Source organism: Oreochromis niloticus, linkage group LG17, assembly GCF_001858045.2.
Source record: "Oreochromis niloticus isolate F11D_XX linkage group LG17, O_niloticus_UMD_NMBU, whole genome shotgun sequence".
NCBI lineage: Eukaryota > Metazoa > Chordata > Actinopteri > Cichliformes > Cichlidae > Oreochromis > Oreochromis niloticus.
Genome location: NC_031981.2, coordinates 10,890,787 through 10,914,970, shown reverse-complemented (window position 1 = coordinate 10,914,970; position 24,184 = coordinate 10,890,787). Strand labels below are relative to the sequence as shown.

The 24,184-nt window shown below is 41.1% G+C and overlaps 1 protein-coding gene across 13 annotated transcripts in view; it reads right to left on the bottom strand.

The window, feature by feature from the left end:
• Positions 1-60: 60 nt before the first annotated feature.
• cacna1c (calcium channel, voltage-dependent, L type, alpha 1C subunit) overlaps positions 61-24,184 on the bottom strand; it is a 228,238-nt gene continuing 204,114 nt past the window's right edge. For 9 of the 13 annotated variants that reach the window (XM_025899651.1, XM_025899660.1, XM_025899652.1 and 6 more), the window contains 19 exons: positions 23,175-23,312; positions 21,822-21,887; positions 21,351-21,442; positions 20,270-20,432; positions 19,908-20,035; positions 19,517-19,613; positions 19,056-19,158; positions 18,721-18,822; positions 18,397-18,524; positions 18,135-18,275; positions 17,004-17,368; positions 16,716-16,742; positions 12,385-12,513; positions 12,132-12,262; positions 11,928-12,025; positions 11,709-11,805; positions 11,515-11,623; positions 11,265-11,433; positions 61-11,107 (listed from right to left, as the gene is read on the bottom strand). In XM_025899651.1, coding sequence (XP_025755436.1) covers positions 10,586-11,107; positions 11,265-11,433; positions 11,515-11,623; positions 11,709-11,805; positions 11,928-12,025; positions 12,132-12,262; positions 12,385-12,513; positions 16,716-16,742; positions 17,004-17,368; positions 18,135-18,275; positions 18,397-18,524; positions 18,721-18,822; positions 19,056-19,158; positions 19,517-19,613; positions 19,908-20,035; positions 20,270-20,432; positions 21,351-21,442; positions 21,822-21,887; positions 23,175-23,312 — 2,805 coding nt within the window. In that variant the 3' untranslated portion in view covers positions 61-10,585. The remainder of the gene's footprint in view (positions 11,108-11,264; positions 11,434-11,514; positions 11,624-11,708; positions 11,806-11,927; positions 12,026-12,131; positions 12,263-12,384; positions 12,514-16,715; positions 16,743-17,003; positions 17,369-18,134; positions 18,276-18,396; positions 18,525-18,720; positions 18,823-19,055; positions 19,159-19,516; positions 19,614-19,907; positions 20,036-20,269; positions 20,433-21,350; positions 21,443-21,821; positions 21,888-23,174; positions 23,313-24,184) is intronic. The other 4 variants (XM_025899654.1, XM_025899656.1, XM_025899662.1 and 1 more) reach the window with 4 other exon arrangements.

Here is a 24,184-nt window from a genome sequence, read left to right as displayed (position 1 = left end):
GTCAGAGTTAGTCTATTGAGGAACATGTGAGGATAGAGACCTGTGAAAAACACACACCACTGTAGGAAATGCAATTTATTTGCAATTTTTTAATAACATCATTCCTCAGATAAAAATGCAATGTTACAGGAATATACATCAGATATTAATTTAAAACTTGCTTTCAAGGGACCATACAGTCTAAATATACTTTTTCCTTTTTTATTTACTTGTAGCGTGCGTTATAAGCAAGACAGACTCTGTCACCAATGACAGACTGACAAGTTACAGATACAAACTGTACATTACTTATTTACAAATCAACTTTTTGTTTGGTTTTTTCTTTCACTTTTTATTGAAAATAGGAGTAGAAAAAGTGATTGAATTAATATTCTGATTTATTTCATTTGTATTCTTTCCCTTTCTAAAATCTAAAATGAAATGAAGGAGAAAAAAAAAATCAAGATCTCTCTTTTAGAAAAAAAGCAGAACGAGAGGAAGAAAAAATAAAAAGGTTGTGTCAATCGTGAGATCATGTCACTTAGCAACCTCAGAACAAATGAAATTCCTCGCACAGTCGAGGGGGAGTGGCTTACGTTAAAGAATTCAGTTACAAAAAAAAGAAAAGAAAAAAAATGGCCATCTGCCTCCGAAGCTATCAAGCACAATAACACACTCTAGTTCATTTTTCTGATCGTAAATAGTGCTGTTATTAAATACTACATTTAACAGTAGCGTCACTACTAATATTACAAGGAATTGGTCTTTGTGTGATCACCTCTCTCCAAAAAAATAAACTCAAGGATTGACAACAGACGTCTCTCTGACAGAGAAGAACAAAAACAGCTCAGTCCTGTTAATGGCCCTTTAACACTTTGCATTAGTAGTGACGTACACGTAAGATCATACAGAGCAGCATAGCCCTGAAATATAAATGAGGAACAGAAAGAAGGTAAACACTGTGCTGTACGTAGAGCTGTGGATCTCTTGCCACTAAATCAAGCTGGCCAAAAGCAGGGAAGTGCCTTCTTTGCTTAAAGAGATGCTCCTGCTTCAGCAGTAATGGAAGAAAACACTCGTGATGCTCTCAAATGGGCCCACTCATCTATTTAAAGCTGCATCTGCACACGCGCAGACACATACAAGACCTCTATGTTTCTAACTCAACCGAGGCCTTTTATGTGTGTGCTGGTCAGAACATTTCCCTTCCATTAATGGCTACGTAGAAGGAAAATCTACAAATATAAAGTGACTCCTCAGGTGTGAGTAAGAGCATATAACTGTATCCTACATTCACGGGGTGACTGGAGAAATAGTTCTCATCTGCGATGCAATGTTAAGTAGCTCTTGTCTGTAAAATGAAGAGAGGAGAAGCAGATACAGGCGGAGACATTCGTGGTTCTAATGAGGTGAAAGCTGTTCCAAAACCAGAACCGCTGACAGTCAAGTCTGCATTGTAAAGCTGCTGCCACACCTCTGAAGTAATATCCCAAAGAGAGTCGCGTTTGCTGCTACAGAAAGACTCGATCTTAGTGTCAAAACTCAGTGCCAGGCAGGGCTCTCTGTGATTTGGAATGAATGGGGGATAACACACAAGGCCTGTGAGGTCCTGACGAAACAGTCATACTAAATATTCACATAAAAGGTGCTGTTGTAGGTGCCGCTATACGATGAGTGAATTCTAGTCTATACATTATTCCTAAACCCACTGGGCAAGCAAATTTCATCTATCAGGTTCAGCTATGAGCTTAGCAGCCCTGGAAAAAAGTCGCCACCAATATTTGATGACTTAACGTGGTGCTATGAGGGGAAAAATGAATAAAATCAGCTGTTTGGGTGCTGCTTAATATGCAAAGAGCTGGCTATGAAACTCAGCAGTGATCACTTACTTAAAGCTAAATCAATCACTTCTACTTTGTTGAAGATGTATTGGTTTCATTGAGCCAAACAGATTAAATACAACGTGTAATGATCATGTAATCCAAATTTGTAGTTTTAAACAGGCTGCGTGTCCTTGATCGCATTTAGTCCATCAAGGAGTGAATGAAATGCACCTCTGCCCCACTGCATTTCCTTACCGACCTGTGATGTTTCTTCGTAAGATCACGTCTTTGCACGAGCAACAAACAGATGAAGGTAAATCTTCACACAAAATTAGTCTCTCTCTCTCTTTTTTTTGAATAAATAAACTCACAGAATGGCACCTGAAACCTGATCAGGGTGTTTCTTTAAATAAAACCAGAGTCTTTCATCCATCCCACAAGCTGCAACAACCTGCCCCTAACAGTCATTTAATATCATATAATATAGCTATAATATTCCTATCATTTAATATCTAAAATAGAAGACATGCAGTACAAAGTTGCATGTAACAATATGTTCCCTCTTTCCGTTTCTGCCCTCTTTCCCAAAGCGTTCATTAGCATCGAAGTCAAAATAACATCTGAGGTGATTCTCTTGATGATTTTAATTCTACTCCTACGACAGCTGGCTATTATAATTGTACCTGGAAAATAAAATACAATTTATATTCAAAATAGTCATCTTAAAATATCTTTGTCGGCATCAAACAGTGATCAACAAACGCTTTGATTTACAAGAAAATATAATATGCATCTGCTGCAACAATGATAGATCCACGTGAGGAGATCTGAGTGACTGAGACGGGGAAAGATTACAAGACTTCTGCTCTCCAGCCTCACACTCTCCGAACTGGCAAAGTTAAGGATAAACACACAACTCTAATACTTTTAAAAAGTGTGTAAAATGCTATTTTTTTGTTTCTTTATTTTCATTTTTTAAATACTGAACAGATTAAAAATTTCTCAATGTACAGCAGCTTTTCTCCGTAACGATAAAAATCAGTCTTGTCATCCTTTTGTGGCTCCTCAGTGTCAAGATTTCATGAAGCAGTGACCATGTTTGTATTTCCAGGCTAAATCCAACAGATAACATTGTTGGTGAATAAATATGGGAAAACCATGAATTTCATTTTGCGTTCTTTGAAATAAACGGTCAAATTGCTGCACTGGAGTCTGGAGCTTTTACTGTAAATGCAGACAAAAGATCTTATCGAATTAGTTCGCCAGGCACAAAACTACTTGACTTCCTACTCTGCACACAACGCAGATGAATAAATGACTCTACACACACGTAGTTCAAGTCCTCCAATATCTTCTTTTGGAAGTAAAAGAAGAAAAAGAAAAGAGGCTACACGATTTAAACGGCTCAAAAAACCCCATAAAGATATCTAGTGCTTGGTAGGTGCCATTTTTGGTTAGGTCTTTTAAAAATGTACAGTGTGTATATGTTTTGCTGATGTAGGACTACTTGAAGAGAGACACGTCTCTCAGTGCTACAGTAGGAGTAATAACCAGACTCTGACCTGCACTTACAGGTTGCTGGTAGGACGTTTCAGACCTCTGGCCAAAACACAAAAACAAACACGAGCAAAAGATCTGTCTGCTGCTTAAAGTTGGGGTCTTGAGCCTTTTATTTTTGGAGTCACAAGCAGGGGCGATGGATTGCTTTCCTGTGGTGTAGCTGATTGTGAAGCAACCTTTCCGAATCTTCCTCAACAGCTCAGGATGTGGGCATTAAGCTGAAAAGCTCCACGGTCTATTATGAAACATCCATAAACGTCCATACCTTAAACATTCAGTTTTCTTTTTCGGCGCTTACTTATTTCCCGCTGCTTCCTTTTGCTTAAAAAATACATTAAAGTGGGAATTCATACTGACCTCCTGTCAGCAAGCCTATATAGAACATTTCCAATATAATAAGTGTCCTTCCTGTTCCTTAATCTAACATTCTGGCGATTAAATATCATATGTTCATAAATATTTTGCTATATGTGGTATATAAAAATATACAATCATTGGCTAGTGGTGAGACAAAAGATATCATCATTTATATAGGACCAATATTTTATATCCCTATGCACATTGAACATTACTTAAATGTATTGTATAATCCACCATGTCAGATCACCCTCCAGAAATCCAAACATGATGAAATAATCTCTGCATTCAACATTCTCAGGCCAAACGCCCACGTCTTCCCATTGTCGTCGACCGCTGAATAGATTGTCACCCATCTGTCAGGGACTAAGCCGTTCCCCTCTCCAGCTCTGCTTTCACTTGAGGAAATTACTTCCATTTGAACTGCACCCTTTGTGGCAGAGGGGCTTTGTTTACAGTTTAACTGGCTGCAGGTGGAGATCCAGGACGGCTGCAGCTTATCAGCCTGATAAACCCGCTGCCAACTGTCTATGTGGGAAAAGAGAGCACAAGTATACAAAAAGACCCCCTCACACGTAGTGGATTCAAGGTGGAAGATGTGGCTAATAAATGATAAGAGCTTCACAGACGCACGTTTGGTGCACGTTTACCACAAACTGAAATGAGCCATGACTAAAGGGGATCCATTATGCTTGCTTAATTATTCTCAGATGTTACCAGAGTAGCTTAGCATGATTTACGTTTTAAAATAATTCTTATTTACTTTACACTGCGCTTTAGTGCTGCCTCTCTGTTCATCTATTATCTGAGGTTTCTTCCTGTTGAAAGGAAGTTTTTCCTTCCTACTATCGCCAAGTGCTTGCTCAGGGGTCATTAACCTTTCATTTTAGAAGATACAACTCTTTGATGTGGCTGCTGCTGTGATTAAGCACTATATAAATATAAGTGAAATGAGTTGAAACAAGCAACTTTAAACATTTCAACTCCCTTTAAGGCAAATTTCTAAGGTTCCAAGCACAGGTGGGCAGAGCTTTTGTGCTTATGGCCAAAGATATGTGCCCGAAATTACCATTTTGGGATAATTTATGCATATGTATATTTATGTAGAGCCAACATCTGAAAAAAAAATTATTTAGATCAGTCAGAAGTTTTAGCTTTTGGCTCACACGGAATACTCGTACATACGCTATTTGAAGCTTTAAATATGAGGATATTGTAACAGTATATAGCTGACAGGAATATGAAAAAGCATATTAGGTCCCCATCAAAGCAAATGATTATACCTGAGCTTTTCCTGATAATCAGTCAGCTCTGTTCAAAGGGGCCCTCACTGCAGGTTGGTACCAATACCATATTACACACTGACTGTTTACAGCACAGCTACACACCAGTCTTTATAGTAGATTTGTTTGCAGGTTTTGTATAAGATTTTTTTCCATTTGAGCTGATACACAAAAATTTGACCGATACAGAACGGAATTTTACTCATGATGATGAGTGTTTATATGACCTGCAGCATGATAAAAGCCTAGTAAATTATTTGTGACTGGCACTGAATAGTAAAAGTGTTAGAATATCATCCTATAGAGTAGAAACATTTGAATATATGCTGTGTAACTCCTGCCTGTCTATCCTCAACCTGGATTTAAATCAAAGTCTGTCCCAGTAATCAATTTAAAAGTAATATGGTAACACAAAGCCTTATTTACTGAATTCGAGAGGAAAAATATTAAACTTTATCATTTGTCTGTTCTTAAATATCATCTCGCTGTCCTCCTCAGGGTTATGCATCAGAAAACTAAACTAAAAGCACATAAGACACAAGATATGCAAAATCACCTTCCGTGGACTCTTCAACCGCTGTCCAGTCAGTTCTGAAGAAGAAATACTGCTTTTAATCATTTTATGTACACTAAATAGTCATATTTAACCTGAATCAAACAAAACAACTGCAAAACCCGGAACGCTCAAAATGTCAACACGTGAACCTCATGCAATGTTTACACCCAAGAAGCTTAGTTCTTAAAAAAAAAAAAAAAAAAAAAGAAAAGAAAAAAAGGGGGAAATAAGCAACACAGTCAGAAAGTAGCAACCTGGGGAAATATGGTCAGTCGCTTTTGTTGGGTCTCCACTGACTGCTTGTTAATTCACGAGGAAAACACTGACCTTCAGGTCACTGCCTCAAAAAACAAAACAAAAACAAAAAAGAACATGCACCCTGCGACGAGAATGAAAAATAAATACATCTGCACTATACCGCACTGCAATGTACCTGATTTCAAGTATGTTAGGTTTTCTGGCATGGAAACCACCAATGTGACTTAAAAACATAACAAACAGAAAATAATACAGCTTCATGATACTGTGTTGTTGTTTTTTTCTTCACTTTCACAAACATATTTACTTCAGGATCCTTGTATACAGTCATAGTTATTGCATTGTTTTTGCATATCTTGTGGGTTGCAGGATTACACCCACTCATACCGTTACACTGCAACACAACGTCTCGTGCTATTCTATGTGGGACATAAAAACGGCAATGCTGCTCCACTCCACACGGGGGCACCACAGCTCTCTTGATTCTGAAATCACACTCACCAAGCCTGGATGGTACTTCGGATTTCCAGGGTTACTTTGTGTATTTATCTATATGTTAAAATTTATAAGGAACACAAAAGTAAAGTGAATTATTTATCAGCTGGAGATGGTCCTGGACTGTTTATAATCTGCTCTGCAACCTTGTGGAAATGTTCCTATCCTAAATGTGTCTTGGTTGAACAATTTCAGGCAATACTGTCATTCACTACTGGTTTCCACATTCATGGCTGTTGATATATTAGCTGATAAAATAGCAATAGTAATAGTAGAAAGCTGATGGCTCCACTGCAGCAGCACAGCTAGAACCATAAACTCAGGGTTAACTAAACTTCAACTTGACGAACTGAACAAAGATTGGTGCTACTTTTCAGGTATTAACATCCTTGACTTTACCCAGATCTGCAGCTTATACCAAAACCAGCCACCAAAGGGTCCTGTCAGCTTATGCCAGAAAATTATTATTTTTTAAGAGGTGCTTTTACAATAATTCAAAAAAAAAAAAAAATGTTGACAGTATCTTTATGAAGGCAAATGTTTTTGTTTTTTTTGGGGGGGGGATAAGTTAGGAGGGTTAATTCCTTTTGACAAAACAGACTTTTTCAGAGTTTGCAGTGTCATAACCACAAAACAACATCATCACTGCCACTAGAACATACTCAACATTCACATTTAGTTTGCATAATAATGTCAGAAGTCTGGTACTGGCACAGGACGCAGTGTATGGCAGTGTGTCCATGCATACCCCCCTTCCCTGCCACAAAGCTGCTCTGCTTAACATGAAGGAATTAGAGCTTGACAGTAAGTCCTTAATGGTAAATTAAAGAGAAACGAATGGCCGTAAGTTAAGACATACGAGTGTCTCTAGGTGGTCGTTCAACATCACTGATGACTTGAAATGGCAAAGGCTTTTGCAGTGTATTCAAATTTTTCTTGGAATTAACTAGAGAAACTTGTGATTTAGGTTTAAAATGACTCATTAATGTCATAACCAAAACATGAAGATGCACTGTTCGGTGACTTTTGGTATTCTCCTAGTGTACTTTGCTTTTTGAAAGTGCTGTTAACACCAATTAGGTTTCTCCCTATTTGAGAACCCATCTGCTAGGCCATTGGCGACCTGTATTTAAGGGACTTACAGTGTAGGTGGAAGATGCCTAGTTTTTGGAAAATAAAACTGATAATAAGCTTCATCTTTGTCCCTCTGGGACTCAATTTCCCTCTTGGATTAATAAAGTTTCTCTGATTCTGAAATTTTTAAGAGTGAATTTCATGAATCTGTTCCCCTTTTATTCCTTACCTGCACACATTCTGCATATTTATCGATTTCACTTTTAAATACTATTAAATTGTAGAAATAATAATAATGATAATAATACATGTGGCAGTTGGTACCAATGAGGTGATTTTGATGTCAGGAATGCTTTTGGAGACGGTACAGTACCGAAGTGAGACCTGTGCCCTGTGTAAAATGCTGAGGCTTGAATGAAATACCTTGCAGTGGTCGTACTTTCAGTGTATTCAAACTATACCCAAGGAACGAGTTAAAAAAGAACGATCCATCAAAAAATTTCAGGCTACTTATAAAGAAAAAAAGTAGCTTAGGATACAATTTCCATCCAAAATGTAAGCTTTGTGATTTCTATCTAATAATTTATCATGTTAACCAAACAATTATCATCTTATAATTATCAGTAAAATTTCCTGCTTGTATGCTAATTTTTCAGCAAACTGTTTTTACCAGTAAATCATAAATATCACAAACAGGAAGTCGGTTTTATCTGTGAAACCATCCCTGATAAAAAAATACATTTTATGATACGAGCCTCATATAAAGACGTGTGATTCAGAAGTCTTGCAGCATCTGTACACCAGCCCTAAAAGTTAATTTGGAGTTTAAACTCAAACGGTCGTGTAATGTGTGATACGCGGGGGACCATCCCCACTCTGAGTTCCTTTACGAGTTGTCACTGTGCCGCTATGAATAAGGGGGCTTTCTAAAATTCAGAGCAACAACCGCCATGATTAAGAAAAACAGCAACTTGCCAAAAGGCTTCTTACCGTCTGGAAAAACTGCAATGCCTGAAAGATCTATAATTCACTCTGACCTTGCTGGAGACCTTACAGTTAAGTACCTCTGAGTGGGGAAATAAAGAAAAGTTATGCAAAAACTAGTTGTTGAAGACAGAGCAGCTTCTGAGTCTGCAGCTTGGCTAAAAAGTAAAAATCTTGCTAACAAAATCACAAAGCTTTGGAAGCATGCCTGTCCATGGTAACCCTGTGTTAAGGAGGCCCATTATCACACATACGCGCACGTACCCACACACACACACCCTCACGTACATACACACAAACAAGACCATACTTGTAATGCTACCTTAATTTACCGTCTAGGCTTAAAATCAGCTTTTAGAATACACAAGTAAATCAGTCAAACACACACACACACACGCACACATTTTTTCTCTTCTGGGAAAAAAATAAATAAATAAATAGATACAATCTGTAAAAGGTGCATACTGATAGAGAGAAAGACCCCCCCTGCCCCCCTTTTTTTAAAGATACACACTCTATCTCACGCATTCATACATCCTGTACTAAAACGCAGACACACATCCGCACGCACAAATATAGTTATGCACTCGCACACAAACACTACGCCCTGCTTCGTTACTTAAAACCTCTTAAAATTCTCCTAAAATAAACCGAGCAAAAATACATTTATAAGACCAGCACCCCGATTGTGCAAACAAATCAAGGATAAATTAAACCAATAACATCATGAATATAAAACAAAAATAGTCATGGCTAGCCAGTTTTGCACAATATTGAACTGTTAAATACATAGTGGGCGTGGTCTGTAGAAATCGTGTGTGGCAGCAAATCCAGTAGGATTCCACGCTGAGAGGAAGAGGAGGGTCCTGGAGAAGGAAGTGTCTTTGATTGACGGCAGAGTCTGTTTTTCATTTCAATCGCTCACTCCCGTTCTCCCGCGCACCCCGCCATCTCTGTTGCCGCGTTCGACAAACGCACGCCTCCCCGAGGGCTGACAAAGCAAAAAGACTCAGCGATGGTGAAGTAACCAAAGAGGAGGGAGGAAGGAGGGAGGAAGGAGTGAGGAACGGCGAGGTATGAGGCAGAAAGGGGGGGCTCGCTGTCTCTGCCTAGCCACCCAGTGCTCCTCCTGTTCGGGGCAGCAAGTGGGTGTGGCCAAACGAGGAAAAGCGGTGGAGGAGGCGGAGCCAGATCACGTTGACAGACGATTCAAGTTTGTCTCTCGCTGGAGTTTTCCTGACCAGCGGTGGAAAAAAAGAAAAAGAGCTGGCTAGCTTCCTGTTGGCCAGAGAGTGTCTTCCTCTGCCTGGGCCCCCCATCCCTATGGCAGCCTTATTGGGGCTGTTGGACCATCCCTCAAATCCTTCCCCCCGTTGGCTGGAGGTGGTGTGTCACCTCAATCCCACCTCCAGGCTGGCAGGGCTGTGCTCCATGGTTCCTTAGCTTTGGAAGAGGAGGAGAAATGAGATTTCAAACAGGGCTTTTTTTCATCCCTGTTTTACTCAATACAGCGCTTCATCATCAGTGAACCAAAGAGGAGGAGTTGACCTTTGACCTCAAGTGGGTGTGGTCAGACTGTAATCCAAACTGACCCCTTTCAAAAGCTGGTCTGCTGTCCCCTACCTGGTGTCATGGCGGCCAGACAAACAACAACAACAACAACACAAAGTAGGCGTAGGAAATGAAAACATTAAACACACTATGTTGTCTGCAGGAGATCCATAGGAAGGACTTCCTGGCTGTGTTGTTTCTTGTCTACCTTCCTTCAGTCATACTTCTCTTTGTCTTTTTTGCTTGTGTCTACTTTTCTGCGCTTAACACTTTGAGGACATGATAAAACTGTGAGGCACTTTAGAGACACACTCAGACACGTGTGGAGAACACACGCACACGCGCGCACAGATAGAAAAAAATTCTAGGTCACACTGACAAACGCGCGTAAGCACACGCTCGTAGAGTATATCGCTTTTACAGCAAACATCCATCCATATACTAACTCATAGACTAACAGAGTCATAACCAGGTGTTTAAGGTTGCATCACTGGCCGCCACTCTCCAGAGCGACAGAGTGTGTTTGTATGTGTGTGTGTGTGTGTGTATGTGAAGGGTGGGGACAGACAGAGCCAGCCGCGGTGCTGTAAGCAGCACCTGACAAGCATCAGTCTCTGATGATGTCAGAGGGGCCAGTTCGTCGATCGAACCAATTAACTTGACTCCTATAAGCTTGTCACACACTCCATATCCTCGTCCTCCAACAGCCCGCTGTTCCTCTGTCGTGCTCCTCCGATCACAAGCGAGCCTCTGTAGTGCCCCTCTTCCCTCCCTCCTGCCTCCTCCTCCTCCTCTTCTTCCTCCTCCTCTTCTTCTTGTCCTCTCTCTCTGGCTAGCAGCTCCTGCCGCTCCTCTATAGAGGAGGGACCGTGTATGGAGCCTCTGCTTCCTGTGGCTTCTCCCCCACCTTCACCAGGACTCAAGCCGACCACTCGGTCCCTGTGCGTTGATGCTGCTGCTGCTGCTGCTGTTGTGTGGAAGGGGAGGACGTTGCCGTTAGGGCTGTGCTGAGAGGTGGAGGAGGTGCTGGATGTGGCGTTTGTGGGCGAGTTGCCGTTGAGAATGTTGTTGGCGGCGTGCTCCATCTCCTCGATGGTCATGTCGCAGGCATCAGCCAGCTCCGCTTTGGTTGCCTCAATGAACGAGGGGTCCTGGGCAAAATGACCCAAGCCCTCTGATATTAGGACCTTGACAGTGAAAAGAGTAAAAGAGGGATGGACAGAGAGGAGAAAGGTTTAATGTGTCATGGGTTACAGTATGGTGTTGAATATATGCTAAATAACAGGTAGAGAATATCCTTCATCATCCTATACACAGATACAGGTACATATAACTCAAACTCACCGCCTCCACTAGACTGCCTGCGCTGCCGTGAGACAGCGAGCTGGAGTCTTTCCCCAACAGAGACGGCACAGTGAGCGACACTGGCCTCGGTGCCCTTTGACTGGACGCTGGCATGCTAGGGGTGGGGCTAGGACTGGGCACCGGGCTATTCCCATTACTGTCATTGTACCTAGGAGGGGAAGTGATTTGTTTTAAACGTAAAAAACGTCACTTGTGCTTAAACTGTTTTTGGAGCAGCTTTCATTCTTACCATGGGCCACAGTTGACAGAGGGTAAGCTGGTATTGAGCTTTTCATGGGAGTTGGAGCCCTCTAGCCTCAGAGAGGGAACTCGCTGGTAGGAGGCATCACTGCATTGAGCTAACCAAAGTATAAACATTAGTTAGAACTCTGTCACTGATTTAATATGACAAGGACAGAAAGTGCTTCAAAATTCTTGGTGTACCTGTGGGACTTGCTGGAGGTGTGGAGCACAGCCGACTGAAGAGGGTCGGTGAGTGACTCCGTCTTAGCAGAGGACTCAACCCTGCTACAGCCAGAGCCTGGAGGAGGAAAGGGAGAGACTTAGAGAGGAGCTGCCGGGAGGATTATGTTTGCTTTGCACATCTTTTTATGTGCATCTGTAACTCTGTGTGTTTGCCTTTGTTATGTAGGCGTCTGCTACCTGATGATGTACAAGATGTAAAGGTACAGCCGTCTTCTGAGAGACGTCTGGCCTCGACTGTCTCCGGAGACACTCCAGATGGAAGGATGATCTCCGCCCTGACATCAATACCACAAATATGCAAAAACACAGCACGTAAAGATGCGTAAATGACAGCAGGCAAAATTTATACGCAAGATTTTTTTAAAAAGTGCCTCTTCTCACCCAGAGAAGTGGGACAGAGGAAGACTCTCCTAGGAGACTGCCACCCTCCTCCTCCTCCTCTTCTGTCCTCGACTTCCTCTGCTTCCTCCATGGGAGTCAACTGCTTACAAGTCTCATCGTGATACACCAGCCTAACAAGAGCACACAAGTGCATAAAATAAAGAAAAAAAAAGTTGTGAAATATTAAAGGCTTGGGGAATAAATGTGCTTTTTTTCGTTGCTGTTTTTGAGTGCATATGTGTTTAAACGCTACATGTCAGACGAGAGCGAGTGGTCATCCTCATGGTACACCCTGTCTTCAACATAGCTCTCGTCGTATGTCTCCTCTGTTGACCCCTCCCCTCTTCGGATGATTGGCAGATGACTGTCACACGAGTCTGAGCTACAGACAAACAAGCAAACGGCCGAACAAACAAAAACACAGAATGAACATAAAGACGCACGACACACGGAAAAACAGGAAGACAGACAAGTACATGTAAATACACTAAAAATTATTTGCAATAAAACTGAAAGGAGAAACCCATGGATGCTTAGCTACTGCATGTAGGAAGGCAAAGGAGGAGGAGAGTCTGAAAAGAAGCGGGTGGATATTGCAGCTATTTTCTTGAAGCAAAATGGTGAATAGCATTAAAGGGCAACACCTGGATTATGGCAATTGATAGCAAGACTGAAGTTCAGACATCTTTAAAAAACACAGAAGAGACTATATTCTGAAGGAATGTTGCTAGCTAGCTCTCAAGGAGCTCTATTTTAATACAGTACTTTTTATGCTGCTATCGTCACTTGAAGGTCAGTAAAGTCCCAGAATCTGAGGCTATTGCTTTCTGCGAATCACTGCTTGTCAGAGAAAAAAGCTGGAGCTGGCGTTTTTGGCGTCACTGGACAGAAGGAAATTTCCACAGCAACCTTTCATACAGTTGTCTGATAGGAAACTAGACTCATGCACCTTCTCTGGGGTCTGACAGGCTAATCACAAATATGTTCAGACCAGACTCAGTGAATAGTAAAAGTAGCATAAAGAGCTAGCAAGACCAGATAGCGAGTCATAATCTGTGGTACAGTGAAGTACGAGACTTTCCCTCAGGAGAGTAAGATTCAAATCCAATTTATAATATACTTGTGCTTGTCTGGTGCGAGGAGGTTATAATTCTCTTTGCATCTTAAAGATGTCTTCTTCCCAGTCACATCCACAGCTGTGGTGAGAAGTTTATTTACACTCATCATGGGCGTGAATGCCATGGTAATTTGGGGCTTTTCTTTTTCCAGGGTGGAATGATTGTGCAGCATACATCTTTAATAACTTTAAAAACAAGATCTATATTTATTCTGAATTTTTTCTAATCCACACAGGTTCAAAAGTATACCCATGGGCTCAAATATATAGATACACCCCACCAATCTTCCGTTAAAATTCCCATGGCAAGTTCCATCTAGACCAGCTATTTGGCTCACCCATGTGGGCAGCTGCAAATATCAGTTGAGCTTAAAGGTGTTGGTTCTGGAGCAGAGGCTCATTTCTTGGTTGGCATCATCTCAGCCCACTGGGATTTAAAATGCTTCATTGTGGATACTAACACTCGTGTTCCAGTAGTTTCTTTGGCAAAGTAGTGAAACATCAAAGTTAAAAGACATCGTAGAACCTTCAGAACCACTTACTAAAAGATTCAAGACTGAGACATTTGACATCAGTGAAGTGAAGTAAAGATGAAGCTATGATCCAAAAAATGATCAATGGCCCCAAAAACAGATGACAGCGGGTTTTGGAATGGATAGAGCAGGCTGACATTAAGCTTCTGCCTTCCCAAAGCCCCAACGTCAACCAACCAATTTAAATGAACTCTGCCGATTCTGCCAAGAGTAGTCAAATATCCAGCCAGAATTATCCCAGAAGCTTGTTGAGGGCTACCAAATCATCTGGTTAAGGTGGAACTTTCCACAGGATATTTAACCAAATATTAGAGGGGGTGCATCTATATGCTTGAGCATGTATGTGTAGTTTTGACCCTGTGTGGATTAGAGACAATCCAAAATAAATTTAAACTTGTGCATGCAATTCAGTTTTTTTAAAAATTATTACAAATGTATGCAGTACAATCATTCCTCATGGAAAAAAAAAACATAGTTCAAAGAAATCACTAAATGCTCCAAATGACCCCAACATTCATGCCTACAATGAGTGTATGTAAACTTTTGACCACAACTGTATTTCATACCCAAGACTCAAGCTTTAAGGAGACATTCTGGCATTTAATTATTATTCTCTTCTTCTTCACCAGATGTGTTTTTACTTCCAAGCAACAGCACTTCAGTTTCCCTGAGTTTCGAATTAAGAGGCGTAATATGATGCCAAGCTTCAGTTTCAAGTTCCAGAATTTTTAATTTAATTTTTGTTAAGCAGCTCATAAACCTCCCCAAACAACAGTGTGGTGAAGAAAAACAAATCATGTGGGAAAAAACAAACAAACAGAAAAACCTAAAAATGCCAGATGTCCCTTTAATCAGCTAACGGTTCCACGGCAAACTCTGGGTTAGAACAAAGACCTAACTTCTTGATGATTTTGGCCAAGCCTTGGTGGATCTTAACCTGTTGCTGAACTGATTAAATCCAAAGAGAAGAGTCCATCAGAAAGCTTATACTTTGCTTTGCTTGTACTCAAGTGTACTATTTTAGATTAATTACTGTCCGAGTAGGCCTAATGAATAGGAAAAACTGTGGGCATACATGCCAGCACACACAATCAGTTATCGTAGCTAAAGTGTAAAGCTGGCTTAACGTCCCAACAAGTGGGCAAAATAAATCAAGGCAATGATATACATATTAATTGACTGCTGTTTTTAAAGCCTTACAAATACAGCGACTTAATATGTGAAGTCGTTCAGAAAGGGATGCTAGTGGAAAGTAATTAAGCCACTAAAATCAAAATAAATGCAAAGTTTGGTAATATATTTTAACTTGACATGGAGCAAATAAAGCACAACTTTCAAAACATATAAACCAAATTTCATGGATATACAGTCACCGGCCACTTTGATAGGTAAACCTGTTTAACAGCTCATTAATGCAGATATCTATCAGAGTGTTATTGCCAGACTGCTTCGAGCTGATAGGAAGGCAGCAGTACAGCATCTCTAAATGCAACAACACTGAACCTTGTGCTACAGCAGCAAAAGACTAAAGAAAGTGTCATTCCTGTTAGCTAAAAACAGGAAAATAAGGCGACATTTTACACAAGCCCAAGCTCATGATGAAAAATGATCTTTGAAAAATACTGCTGTGACAATCAGATAGTGGACTCAGAATTTGTCCTAAAAAATTAAAGGATGAATTTAACCTGCATCAATAGTACAGGTGGATAGTGATGCTTTGCACCAACTGATCATCGTTTTAACACTACGGCCAGCCTGAGTATTGCTGCTAACTATGTCCATCCCTTTATGTCCACAGTGTGCCCACCTTCTGATGGCTGCACATTATTTGGGGTGGCTGTACCTCAGTTGAGCAGGTCAGGTTTGGTTGTTCGATCACTGGCTGCTCCAGTCTAGATCTCATACAAGTATTCTAAGGGCAAGATAATGAACCCCAGTTTGCTCCTGATGCATCCATCGGAGTAATAATGTGTGTGAATCTTAGACAGAAAGCACTTTGGTGTAGAAAAAAGTCTTTAATGAATGGGCCTGAACTGGTAAATGAAGCATGTTGCATAAAACGCTTTGAGTACTCAAATACAGCTATATAAGAATCAGTCCATCATGTCATGAAACTCATATCATCCCAAACTAATTTCTTAACAGTGAGTTCTATGTACACAAATGGCCGTAGCTTGCCATCACCAGTGTGTGAATGTGTGCGTGAATGGGTGAATGACTGGATATGTAAAGCGCTTTGGGGTCCTTAGGGACCATAAAAGCGCTATATAAATACAGGCCATTTACCATTTTACCATTTGCCTCCAAAGCCACCAGATCTCAGTCCAACCATCACAGCAGCGGATATCCAAGAAAGGGTCTCAGTCCAGTAGAGCACCTTTGGGATGTGGTGAAAGGCAAGATTCACATCATGGATGTGCAGCCAAGAAATCTACAACAGCTGTGTGACGCCATCGTGTCAAAAGGGAGTTTGAAAACAAAACTGGGTCCAACCTGGTACTAGCAAAGTGTACCTATTAAAGTGGCAGTGAGTGTAGATCACACATTTCCACATTTGCACTAAAATTAGCAAACAAGTATAAGCTTTCAGATGTTTGTATGTTTCTATACAGTGTCTAACCCAGATCTGTCATATTATCCCCCCCCCCCCCCCAAAAAAGAAAAAAAAACAGCAGTCAGAGAAGCCTTGATAGGAAACGTTTGGCCCCATTGAACCAAACAGTCTATCTACGGCTTTGGTAGCTGATTTTTATAGTAGCAGCATGTAGCCTGCTTTTTGCTATTGCAAAATAAAGCACTGTTTGCATAGCAACAAGTGTTACTATAGCACCCTGACAGCTATGTTATTTTATATGCCATTATGAGATTACAGACACACACACACTCTCTCTCTCACTCTCACTCTCTCGCTCTCTCTGTCCCCTGGCAACATACCGCATGAGGCTGTCATAAAAACACGTCCTGCTCGCCACCAGAAACAAAAGACAGGGAAAGAAAGCAGGTAGTAAAAAGAAATAAACAGCTGAATCATTTATGTCTATATGGACATCTTTTTTGTTAATTATGTTAAAACAAGGCAGTTAATTATTTGTACTAATGCCTGGGATATGGAAGAGGAAAGCAAATTATTCACAACACAATCAAGGAGCACATAAAGTAGGGAAGAAGCAGAAAAGTTCAAAACAAGGTGTAAATGGAAGCTGCTGTTGAGCCTGCACTCACCTCTTTGGAGGAAAGCACCACGCGGATCTTGGCAGCAGGATGGGGGTGAGTGGCTGCCCGGTGTGCCCATCCACAGTGCTTATAGATGGGCTCGGGAATCGGCTGATGCCCTGGGTTGCCACCCCGGCCATGCCTGTGTTGTTGGCATTGTTGATGTTGGCGTTAGAGTCTGATGAGGAGTAAGAGGAAGGGGTGAAAGTAGTTGAATCCATGAGCTTCTCATGAGACGGGCTCTCGCCTTCACAAGGTGACCCTTTTTGGCTGATGTGCAAGGGACGCTGGGTAGTGAAAGACTGCGGGAAGGACCCACGGCCATCGCTCTGGTTGTAGTAGTTGACATGGTTGCCAAACAACCCTCCTGTGCGCTGTGGTGTGGGCGGAGACAGTTGAGATGGAGGAACAGAAAAAGTTGAGAAGAGAAATGGAAAGGTTAAGTTAAAGAATATCTTAATAACGTACAGCACCACACCCCAACATTCATAATTCAAAACACTGCTTGCAGCAATGATGGGAATGCAAAGCAAAAAGCTTTTATCAAAAGGCAAAAAAACTTCAGAACAGTTTTAGTAAATGAAAGCAGACTGATAAAATTAAAATAAACTGGACTCTGGAGTTTTATTTTCCATGAACCTTCATTTTAGCTAGGCACAGACATTTGGTTATCTATTTTTGGTACACAATGCAAATACTGCAGCAAAAAAAACCAAACAGCATATGAATGTTATAATGGTGGCGAAAATGAAAGGTCAATAGCATAACTCACCCTCTTACTGTAGAAGGAGTTGTGTGTATGTGTAAGTGTGTAATCCTTACAGTTGCAGCGCTGAATATTTGTTTAGTGATTATAGTGTGTAAAATACTGCTGCGTTTATTAAAAACTTCTTTTCACTGGACCCCAAAATCCCCCAAAATCCATAAATATAGTTCAGTGAGTGTAGCATTTTGTAGCTAAGCTATGTGGTGGAACATGAGGCTTTTTTATTATGTCTTCTTAAAGAAGCACATGCAAGAATGCATGTTTATGTGCATGATGCAATAATAAGGCTTCAAGCTGGCGTTGATCATCTCTCTCGCTCGCTCTCTCTTTCTTTCTCTCTCTCTGGAGAGTGAGTGAAGGTGTGTGTATCCAACCTTTACCCTGAAGATATCGTCCTCAGACGCCGCTGACACAGGCTCCTTTACGCCTTTATCCAGCTCCTCCTCCACATTTAGGTCTCCGGAGATGGCTCTCCTAATCTCCGGACCGATGTCGTGCAATGTCCGCAGGCCCGCCTACACACAGACACAGCAGTGTTGCTTACATATCATGGTGTAACCCAGGAGCAATTTTCGAATGTCAGAAATCTACCTCTGTAATGTTTAGCTCTACTGTGAACAAAACTTGTCTGTATACCTGCAGAGAGAGTGCAGTTTTGGGGGGCACCTTGGCCACCAGCCCTTGTTCTTTCCTTTTCTTAAACTTGCGGAAATATTCCTGGATGAGGAAGGTGGCGTAGAATTTCCCGACTGTTACCTCGTCATCTGCAGAAACAAAAAAAAACATCATTATTATAAAAGATTAATGCTTAAAAGTAACATGCTGCAAGATTTTTCAGAAACTCCACTGCAAGTGATGCAACCAAGGTTTTTACCACACTAAGGTAACAGTAATGTCTATTGGAAACATTCACTTCTTAAATATTTGTGCATAAGAAACTGTGCTGCAGGTTATACATACCACCAGCAGGGGGCACTACTTGATCCAAGAGCTTCATACTGGTTCTCTTCCATATCTTCTTCACTATTGCCCTCAGTTCCTCATTGGCCTGCTCCAAGTTCCCTGCGCACACAAAGCACAGTATCAAGTACACATTGTAGATTCAAACTAGTATTTCCATAGTTGGAAATTACATTACAACCCCTCTATAAAATAGGTTTAAAAAAAAGTGGGGCAAAATAAGAAAACACGCAATTTCACATTATGCTATCGAGTATGATGATGTGCCCACTGGTGCGTACATATGTGACCTTTACAGTTGTGTGCTAGTGATTGCCCCCATACGTGTCTTTTACCTTCTGTCTTTATCCTGAGTGCGGTTCTGACCAGAGCAAACAGTGTGGCGTTGAACATCACTGTTCCATCGCTGTTCAGAGGCATGTTCATCGACACCAGACGCTACGCGAGATGAAAAACACACGCACCTTTTTAACACAGTGAATTTCCCTTACAGCTGCCAACAGATACTGGCAGCTGACAGTTTGTTAAAAATACGCAGACAGCAGTTCAACTCTAAGGACGCTAATCTTTCGTTAGAGAGATGTTTTTGAGATATTTTCCCAGGTACGATTTGTTGTCAGTGTGTTTTGAGTCATTGTGGAAGGCGTTATTAGCTGTGCATATGTCACCACTCTAATACAACACAACATGAGGATTTTTTTAACTCATGCAACGATGGTACTTGAGCTGTTATATATATTTTTGATAACTCTGCAGCCTTGTTTAGGAATTTGTGTGGCCATGCAAGTGTGTTTACCTTGCAAGCCACCCTGTGTGGACAGAGCTTTCCAAACCCGAGGGGAGGCTGGATTCTTCTGAGCAGAGTCACCACATCAAGATGTTTTATTCTCCCCCTAAAAACCAGCATAGATGTTGAATTTTAGAGACGCTCTACACTAGTGATTCTCAACCACAGATAGAGAGTACTCCAGGGAGTGTTTTTGCAGTAGAAACAGGATGCACGGACAGATTATTTCAACTACTTGAACATAACTTAGAATTTAATTAAAGAAAAAAACTGAGCAGATTTGAGCAGAAAGCTTCCCTGTCAACTAAACTATCAGCAGTAAAAATACACAGCCAAAATAAATGCATGAATATATGTTTGAAACAGATGAGAAGTGGCAAATATAGCTTTGTAAACTTACTTAGCTTCTGGGTCGTATTCAGCCCAGATCCTCTTGAACTCGTCAAGATGATGTGGCCCCAGGATCGACCAGTCACGCGTCAGGTAGTCAAAGTTGTCCATGATGACGGCCACAAACAAGTTGATGATCTGGGGAAAATTAGAAATCCATAAGTTTCTATCGTACCACTCTAAACAATTATAGACCTGCCAGTTCAATCACCATGTACTAAATTTCTCTACAGTCTATTAAATGTAACATACAATTTCAAAGTCATCTTTCTGGCACATTTTGAAATATGTTAATTTGCTATTTGTGGTTATGACAATCACATTAAATACTTTCCTTTTGCTAATTAAAATTAGATATGTGCCTCTACTCACCAGGAAGGCACAGAGCATGTAGAAGCTGACAAAATAAATGATGGCAAAATGGCTGCCGCAGTCCTCATTGGACAAGCTGCTTTCATTGGTTGATCCTTTCTCACATGGCTGATTGGTCTTACACGCCAGCATGATCTCCTGCCACGCCTCACCTGTTGCACATCTGATAGACAGACGCATGCACACAACCAACCAAATACGCATGGACGCCGACGCAAATGCCGGCGTGCATGTGGTTGTGAGAAAGATACACAACAGAAGCAAAGAGGCACACATACACACATATTCAAATGCATGCATGTGCGCATGTATGCATTCACGCATACAAGCATGGAGTGAAACACACACATGCACATTATTACAAAGACAAAAAGAGAGAGACGCAGACGTTAGACTTTGTTCTTATTACATCTGAGCATATAAAATATGACTATATATAAGCACTTTATATATATATGTCTATGATTTTTATTTTTTCCATTCAGTTTTGAGTAGTTTGTTCACAAACTACTAACAAACTGTTAGCATGATCTCAGAGTTCCTCTGCTTATCAAGTGTCCAAGTATCCTGTCACTCTTAATGGAGACCCAGTGCTATTATATATTCCATGTAGGGGTGTATCCAGAATAAGAAAGGATAGACATTTTTTGAACTTGAGGAGAATAAACTTGGTGTCCCATCCTTTCAGGTTCTGTGGTTTTTGTCCCCCTTCATGGAATCTTACCATCATCACAACCAAGCAGAGAAGAGGAAGAAAACCTTCAGGGTGTTTGTCGTAAATCGACATCAAGCTGTTTTTGGCTGCTCCCATATAGACTAGCATGTTTGATTTGGCAGTTTGTAATGTCAAATTAAGTCACCTCTATAATAAACTATCAGTGATAAGTTATCTTTGAAATTTCAGTGTAAAAGGAACTGAATATAGGAACGTGTTTTAGAGGAATAAAAGAAGTTAATATTTCAAATGGGAGCAGTTACACAAACAAAGTATACAGATTAGGAGAAAAGTGGAATAACAAAGACGATGAGGGAGTAAAAAAGAGCAAATGCCCAAATTAGTAAGCACAGTAATCACCCTTACCTGAAGAGCAGCAGCACCGCCTGAGGGAATGTCTGGAAATTGTTGTTCCTGTTGATTTGCGTGTGGTCCCGCAGAGCTATCTTACCAAACATCTGTATAGGAGGGGAGGGTGTAGTCACAGCACACAGCATATGATGTCAGCATTGACAAGTGAAAGTCGGTCACATTTAGTGGCCGGACATCCCCCAGCAAATCAAACCAAAGTGTCTCCTACTCATCGTCAGTGAAACAAACTATACAACAGCTTCCAGGTGAAACAGAGAGGAAGCAGAGAGACAAAGACAAACAGTAACTAAAGAGCAACAGAGAGAGGAAGATAATGGGAGAGCAAAATAACAACGTGACCAAACAGGAACTCTGAGTGACAAGACTCCAGGGGGACAGACACAGGACGGAGGCTTGCTAAAGGAGAGAAGGTGAGAGAAGATAACAGTGGGAGGGAAACAAGGGGATAACAACCTGACAGCTTACCTGCATGCCAATGACGGCGTATATGAAGAACAGCATCACTATAAGCAGAGCTACGTAGGGCAGAGCCTGAAGAGAGGAGAGACGCATCAGTGGCAAGTTTTCTGCAGGCTTATCCTACACCAGAGCTGGAGTCCATTCATTTTCATTCAAATTTTACTCATCCAATTAATCTTTAAAGTCACAATCTATTGTGTTTCTTTTTTTTTTTATTTTTCAAACTTGTGAATGGATCTGCAGTCCTGTGTGGCACAACACCAAAAACAATCCAGGACAAATCATCTGACTTCAGAGTGAAAAACCTCAGCAAAATACAATCTGTTCTCTGGACTTAGCCAGGAGATCAGTCCCAACATACAACACATGCACCAAACAAGGGCGGAGCATTGTTTTTCTATATTCAGACACATTAGCAAATGTGCAGAACTGTGCTCCTGGCTAATATTACTCCTGTGCATAGGAGGGCAGGGCCAAGTCATAATGAATAAATGAAAAAGTTAAAGCCTGCTCATAAATTAAATAAATTCTGTAAGCGCACAAAATATTAATGTGTAGCTCAGAATGATATCCACCACCACTGCTGATTTTTAAGCCTGCGGTTCAAACAGGCAGCAGCAGTACAACATGAAGTGGCCCGTCTCAGCTAACGCAAGAGAGAGAACAGATGATTTTAATTTCCCCAGAACTCTCTATCAAATGATTTCACTTTTTTGGTGGAGTGCTTTGTTAAACAAAACTTGTCTACGGCTTAACTCGCCTACGGGGAATGGTGAGCTCTCAGGGGTTAGTAGTAGGGCGCAAGGTGTTTGACAGTAATAGATAGAAGAAGAAGAAGAAGAAGAAGAAAGAAAAGAGGAGAAGTGGAAAGACGAAGAAAAGATTTCTCGTTAAGGTATGGATTTTTTTTCCTGTTTTCAAACTTCATAATCTGCTTCTGCAGTTAGACTCCCAAACCTCCTCTCCATTACCTCACACCATCCCTCTTTTGTTTTAAAATAGCATCTCCTTGACCTTCTACGCAAGTAAGAGGTGGGGATGAGGAGGGATAAGGCAAGGCAAGGAAAGGTAGCTTGTGAGACTCTACCAGGCTGGATTTACACAAGAACAAGGGCATTTATAGCTGCATGCGTCTCAGAACTGAAAATAATTTTTAAATGTAATTTACAGACTTTAAATGTGTGGATAAAATTAAAATGTCTTGCAAAATCTCTTAAAAAACAGAACTTAAGTGAAAGCAAACAGAGCTATGATCTCAAAGGAAGGACAAAGAGAGCCACATTACTCGTCCCCTGCCACTTCTCCCTGTGTAAACCCAACCCCCCTATTCTAGCATGTTGTGTCCGGTTCTCCCCTCACTTGGAAGGATTTGATGAAGGTCCACAGCAGGGTCCGAATCCCTTCCCCGCGAGACAGCAGCTTCACCAGCCTCATCACGCGGAACAGCCGGAAGAAGGTGATGGAGATCCTGGCGTTCTCTTCAGAGTTCTGCAGTCCCTTTTGGTGGGGTTTGGTGTTTTTTTTTTTTGTTAGAAAAAAAAAACACAGGACGCATGGGAACACATGCAGATAGATAAGGAAATGAAGCAAACACACACGCACACACACATATACACACGCGCGCGCATAAATGATCATGAGAATACATGCATATGCACACAGACACACAAGTAACATTTGTATCCATATTTCCACCCACACATATGGGTGTTAATATGAATAAAAGGCACACACACACACGCACACACACACACACACATACAGAGTTAATAAATGGAAACTTGCGTCCTACTAAATCCCATCAAAATCAACTGACACAAGAGATCTGGGAGAGAATCGGGCAGTCATGCTTACGTGTATGACTTCATGGAAAAATCACTTGACATTTCTGATTGACCTCACCACACCGCCGCCATAATCACAACAAAGAAAGCACCATCGGCTGTTTCGTCTGCGTCCAATTACAGGTAAATCTAGCCATGCGCTGACATTTGACAAACAGGCTTTTAAACACTTTTGGGACCTCTGAAGTAAATCTTCTGCATTTATTCTGCACTGCCATAGACTAAAAATCTAATATCTGAGACTGGGACAGAGAGTCTTCCATCGATGGAGGTAAGCACCCTCATAAATCACTGTTAACAACTCACAGTAGATACAATATAAAAATCTTAGCCTGTGGGCTGATTCCTGTTTCAATAAATCATGCAGACAGGCTAATTGTTTGTCACAGATAAACTGGCCACCTGGAGAAAGAAAATCCAAGGATGATATTCCAGAGGATAAAGTTATTACTGCCCAGTGCAGTCACTGCCATGTAGAAATATTATTGTCCTGTGTGGTAAATCTCCGTATCTACACCATCTGTG